The 6393-nt window shown below is 31.9% G+C and overlaps 1 protein-coding gene across 1 annotated transcript; it reads right to left on the bottom strand.

Annotated features, from left to right (window-relative positions):
- Positions 1-2742: 2742 nt before the first annotated feature.
- On the bottom strand, positions 2743-3783 carry LOC112513008. The gene is made up of 2 exons (XM_025119131.1): positions 3056-3783; positions 2743-2944 (listed from the first exon to the last, which is right to left on the bottom strand). The coding sequence occupies exons 1-2, from the start codon at positions 3781-3783 to the stop codon at positions 2743-2745; spliced, it is 930 nt and encodes a 309-aa protein (XP_024974899.1).
- Positions 3784-6393: the final 2610 nt, after the last annotated feature.

Below are 6393 nucleotides of genomic sequence, written 5' to 3'. Positions count from 1 at the left end.
TGGATGAATCTTGCCGAATCATACTAGTTGCATATCATTTATTTGCAATAYTCACTCATTAATGCAAATCTCATCGTGACATGCAACATACATCTCATGCAAGTGACAACATAAATCACATATGCATCATCGTCATTTTCTACATTATACACATGCTTGAATATCATATTGATAATAACAAGTCATCATAATCTTTCTCATCAACATCACCTTTCATATCATGCATATACTTAAATATCATGCACATCAATATAATCAAGTTATCATCATATATGCATATAAACACGTCATGCATATATCATGGATAAAATACTTTTGTAATAATCATGTGTATATCCCATAAAAATCGCATAATGTACTCACCTTGAATCGTTAACGTTCGATAGGTTGTTCTCTCAAAAACGGCAACCTATATGATAATTTATATCATTCCTAAGCATCTTAAATAATCGTAATTAAATTGATTACTATTTCTTAACAATCTTAACACGACTTTTCCTTTTATTGATCAACCCCCGATAAGAAATATTATTAATAATGTTACGTCGTTATAATATTAATTGTTGCTCGTACATTTTATAAAAATGTGCAATACACTTTACATTTTCTTGAACAATAAGTATTTTACCAAAATAACTAAACTAAATAGTTCACAACGTAAATAATATTTTGTGGTCAAAACGTCTCTTTTAAAATTTGTAAGTGAATAACGGTGAGAACATGTCACACACATAAAAATAACGGTCATTCTATAACTTTAAAGTTCAACGTAATTAATACTCGAAATAATGTTTAAAATACCAATTTTCCAAGTCTAGGGGCATTTCAGTATATCTTAAAAAGCTAAATACCAATGGTATAGCTTTAACCAATTCCCTAACTTAGAACATTCTTGGTATATTTCATAAGTCGAATATTAAAACTGTGATTAAAAGTCCAATCCCAAAGCATAGGGGCATTTTGGGTAATTTTATTAAGCAATACTCTAATCGTGAGGTCATTTTGGTAACTTCATAAGGATAATAATCAAAATAAAGCATAGATACCAATTCCCAAGATATAGGATCATTTCAATAATTTATAGGGCGAATATGTAAAGTATCGCTAAAATACCGATTTTCACATTATAGGGTCATTATGGTAACTAAACGGGATAAATAATCGAAATAGGATCAAAGTTTGCATTTTAAACAAACTTAATGAAAGTCTCATAAAATTATTATGCTGGAAATTCAAGGGACTAAATGCTAATTTTTGAAACTTAAATATGTAATGTATATTAATAATAACAGTGAATAATAAAAACAGAACATATAGTTAGCTTGCCGGTTAACGCTTTGAGGCTCCTTGGTTGAGGTCGTGGGTTTGAGTCCCGCCCTCGCCAAGCGCCCTTATTCCATTTTTAAAAGGCTAAACGGGCGCGGATCCTGGGTCGGGCCGACCCGGTCCGTGACCCATGTGAAAACAGACGAAACTGCACAGCCATTGCTGCACGTTTTTGAAGCTTTTTGAGCTTGAAATGGCTCGTTTCTTGACCTTTTTTTTCATTCTTTTTGCACTAAACTCTTGGTAATATTTTTACCAACACTTTAACATAAAGAACACAAATTTTCATCAAGAAATGAGTTCCATTTACTCATTTAAAGTTTTTTTTTAAACTAAAACTTAACAACTTAAAAACATAAAAATCGAACAACGAAAACACAAATATGAGACATGAGGCTACTGGGGTTTAATAGAGTACTTAAAAACGAAACTATAGACATAAAAATCAAAAGATTTGGTTAAGAATCTCACTCAAAAGCGGTGAAAAACCGAGATTTTTGATTTTGAACTTCAAACTCAGATTTCTCTCTCAAAACTCAACGATTTTTCGAGCTATTTGAACCAAAACGTTCCTAAGCCAGAGCTCTACAATTTATATGCCAAGAGTTTTGGCTTATTAGTTGAAGAAATCGGACAAATCGCGAGTTTTAGGCTGATAGGTCATTTTCTTTAAACATATATGTACTATTGGCAAAACATGTCCCTCAACTTTGAAAAAGATGACATTTTCTTCCTTAAACTTTCTGATATTTACAACTAAACCCCTCTTGACGTTATATATCACATTTTTGGTCCAATAATAAAAGAAAACACTTCTATTTTATTTTCATTTTTGTCTTTATTTTTATTATTTATTTATTTAAGATTTCTACTTTATAATCTTTAATTAATTACATAAATATTTTAACATTTCGAATAAGTTTAATAAAAAATATATTTAAAGGCCAATGTAATATTATTTATATATTTAATAAAAAAATGAGTTTTACAACTCTCCCCCTCTTGAAAGAAAATTCCGTCCTCGGAATTTCTACTTAATTTTGGCATACTTATATTTTATCTTTATTTCAAATTATCACGGAATAATCTTTTGGTCATTCAATCTTATTCTAATCATCTATTCATTTCAGTCTTACATGCATGGTCAATTCGCACCTATTATAACTTAATCCTATAATGTCCATAATAACAATTGAATCTCACATTTCCAACAATTGATTGGTAACACGTCAATAATATGTCTATTGATCATAGTGTTATTTATCACCAATGATAATATTTAAATTGCGACAAGGTAATTCAACTACAAACAATGGAACTTAACACCAACGACGAGTTAATTGGCACATAAAACTAGTAAATTCATGCTTAGGTATTTGATAATTAACAAAGTTCCTGACACCGCGCATGGGCAACCTATGCCTCTTCAGCAATCATTTGGATAACTCGTCCTTTGGTTTTAGGCACCTCGGGCTTCTTGTCGTTCGGTCCTTCGAGCAACTTCGGTTGCATAAGATCCTTTTTGGGACACTCATTGGAGCGATGTCCGACAGTCCCACAAGAATAACAAGTAAATCTTGTTTTGCATTCCTTTGACATATGACCAGGTTTCCCACAACTGAAACATACTCATTTACCATACCTACATTCACCATGATGGAATTTTCCGCAAGTGACACATGCGGTCGAAGTTCTAATATTTTCTTCCGAAACTCGGATTTTCTTGGACTCGTTAACGTTGACAGCTTTCCTCTTCAATATCTTATTAGAGGCATCTGGGACATAACTATCCTTTTCAGCAAGGGTGGCAAGTTCAACCGCCTCTTGGAAAGTCTTAGGTTTTGACATTCCCACGAATCTCCTAATGTCCCTTTTTAGTCCATCAACAAATTGATCTACCTTTCTCTTCTCGGGACCGACTTGATGTTCAGCAAATCGAGATTTCTCTATAAAAGTCTCTACATATTTCTCTACAGTCATACTTTCTTGCTCTAAACGTAAAAACTCACTTTCTAATATCCTCATCTGGAGTGGAGAGGAATACCTCTCAATCATTAATCCCTTAAACTCATCCCAAGAGAGAGATGCGGTGTTTGCCAATCCCCTAGTGGCACGAACTGATTTCCACCAATGTAGTGCATTTGACTTAAACATAGTTGATGCAAATTGTGCCATGTCACTAGGTGCACAATGACAAGTCAGGAAACAACTTTCTATCTCGTCTAACCAGTTCATAGCTGCTAAAGGACCATTTTTCCCCTCGAAAATAGAAGGATGGGTGCTAGTGAAGGATTTGTAACTACATCCTTTGTTATCAGATTTCTTAACTTCTTTATGGTCAGAGTGTGCCTCCCCGTTCGACTCCTCATGATTGTGAGATTCATTATTAGTCGACTCCTTAATTTCATAAGTTTCATTTTCCAAAGGTCTGTTATGCTTTAAACGATCTTCTACCATCTTAAGTGTTGCAGTTTGGATCTGCTCAAACATTCCAGGTAAAGCACAAGACCTAGACTTTTTAAATTCTGGCAATGTGCCTTTATCCTCCAAGCTAATTTTCAGTAATCAACAAAAGTTAGCGCTTTGGTTGTGAAATGAATTTGATTGAGCCTTTTCAAGCTTTTTTTTCTTTGCTTTTCTAGACCACGCTTTAACATGACTTGATGTGATCATGAATTTTGACCTAGCTTAATGGGACCAGACTTTTTTGAACTTGTATTTTCTTGATTTTTATGCATCTTTATTATATTCTTTAATTAATACGTTTTATTCTTTTTAATTGAATAGTTATGAATTCGAGTATTTTGAGAAATATTATTTTATTATTTAAAAAATCTTTTGTCGTAGCATGATGTCGAACCTTTAAAATGTAAATAAAGAGTGACTTTGAATATTTTTATAGGCTTTTGTTTCTTTGTCTGGTTATGACATATTATAAAACGTCTATGTAATTAAGTGTACAATCTTTTTTTATCACTTGTATTTATTTCATTCGTCATGTACCGTATTAATTATTAAGCATCTACAACGTATCCCATACGATAGTTCTTTGGGACCATTCGGGTTATTTTGTTATAAGTAAACATTGTTTTCACTACAACAAAATCGGGTTTATTGAACACTCTGAATCTCTAAGCGTCCTAATAAACCACTTTATTAGACTTAGTTTATTGGACCAAAAAAATAAAGTGTCATATCTAAAGGCGTTGTAATAAGTTTATATGACGTTTTTTGACGTCGTAATAAGTTTTTTATGACACTTTTAATATAAAGCGTCCCAATAGCAAATTTATAGGACACTATTTGAAAGTTGTCCTATAAAAACAAATGTCCTATAAAAAATTGAGTTTATAGGACACTTTCTCAAAAGTGTCTTATAAAGTTGCTAATGCGACACTTTGAATTAAAAATGTCCTAAAAACTTGTTAAAACGTTCAAAAACGTCATATAAACTTATTACAACACCTTTAGATAGGACGCTTTATATTTTGGTCCTATAAATTAAGTCCTATAAAGCGGTCAATTGAGACGCTTAGAGATTGGGAGTGTCCTATAAACCCAATTTTGTTGTAGTGTTTCCTGTATCTCTTGTTTATGTCCAAAGGAGATTTGTCTTTTTCAAGAATCGGGATTTTTTTCCGAGAATCCTTTTTTATGAAGAATGGAGCTTTTTGATATAACATATATATCTTGGTGATGACTGATCTGGTAATTCTTTAGATGGTATTATTTTTTAGATTTTAGTCTACTCTATATAATATGATACATACATATACATATATATATACATATACATATATATACAAATACATATATATACATATACATATATATATACATATATATATATACATATATATATATACATATATATATATATACATATATAGAGGGAAGATCAAATGTTAACCCTATATTTTGTGTTAACTTTGAAAACCCTCTCAACCAATCAAATTTCATTATTAATGTAGGGTTTATCTCTTGTTCTTTTTTTAATTCCAATGGTATTTTAGTCAATTGATTCATATGTAACTCCCAAACAATTAATAGGGAGTTACAAACCATCAAATCCCCAAAAATATTCATTCATTTAATTAATATTTTTTTAATATTCATCTTCCATGTTCATCATTATATGAGTTCTAAATCGCATAAGAAACACGGTAGTAATCATCTTCGATATCGATAAAGCTAATATGGATGAACGTAGATGAAAAGAAATCGACAACACCGAGGAGATTACAATGGTTTATGAAGACAATCAAAATTCGAAGTCAGGAAGTCATGAAATTAACCAAACCAGATGTCTTGGTAATAGATGTTTATTTTTTATTAGATTCGTATTAATCGAAATTATGTTCATTACGATGTGTTGTGTTTTTTATAGTTCATCGTGTAGTGAGAAACTTTTTCTTTAATCACAACATGTTTTCATATACATAGATTTTCATCTTTTCATACCATTTATACCATATTCATCGTATAAATGATTGCAAATGATGAGTACCCAAATGATGGCAATTTCACCAAAACGTTAAAACTGTTTAAAGAATGTGTACCTCATTTGGGTCAATTTTGCATCAATATATCCACTAGATGAGGGCCGATGAAACCAGCTCCTCCAGTAACCAATATTCGCATGTTAGCCTGACAATATTAGAATCAGATAGAATTCAGATTCAAGTAACTATAATTTCAACAAATGCCACACATAATGATGAACGTCACCCTTAAAGTTGGAGACAAGAGGAGAATACCTAGAGATGTAAACGAACCGAACCGAATGTTAAGTGAACCGTTCATGAACACATTCAAGTTGTAAGGTTAACACGAAAATGATGGTTATCTGTTCATGAACACATTCGGCGGGAAGTTCGTTTATGTTCGTTTATCTAATAAAGGAACGGACATGATGAACAAGGGGTGAACAACCATATAAGATCAGAAACATATATGAACAAGGGCTGAACAACCATATAAGATCAGAAATATATATGATCAAGGGGTGAACCTTAAACAGTGTGGATGCAATGCATATATAAAACTCCAATTGACAAAGGATCGCTC

This window comes from Cynara cardunculus (genome assembly GCF_001531365.2).
Source record: "Cynara cardunculus var. scolymus isolate 2C chromosome LG 5, CcrdV1, whole genome shotgun sequence".
Taxonomy (NCBI): domain Eukaryota; kingdom Viridiplantae; phylum Streptophyta; class Magnoliopsida; order Asterales; family Asteraceae; genus Cynara; species Cynara cardunculus.
This window is presented reverse-complemented; position numbering and strand designations above follow the sequence as displayed.

Excerpts from the sequence above, each read along its gene's own strand:
- LOC112513008 (XM_025119131.1), bottom strand. The coding sequence starts at position 3,783 with ATGGTAGAAGATCGTTTAAAGCATAACAGACCTTTGGAAAATGAAACT. Across the intron at positions 2,945-3,055 it reads AAAGCTGTCAACGTTAACGA|TTGTGGGAAACCTGGTCATA; the intron begins GTCCAAGAAAAT and ends AGTATGTTTCAG.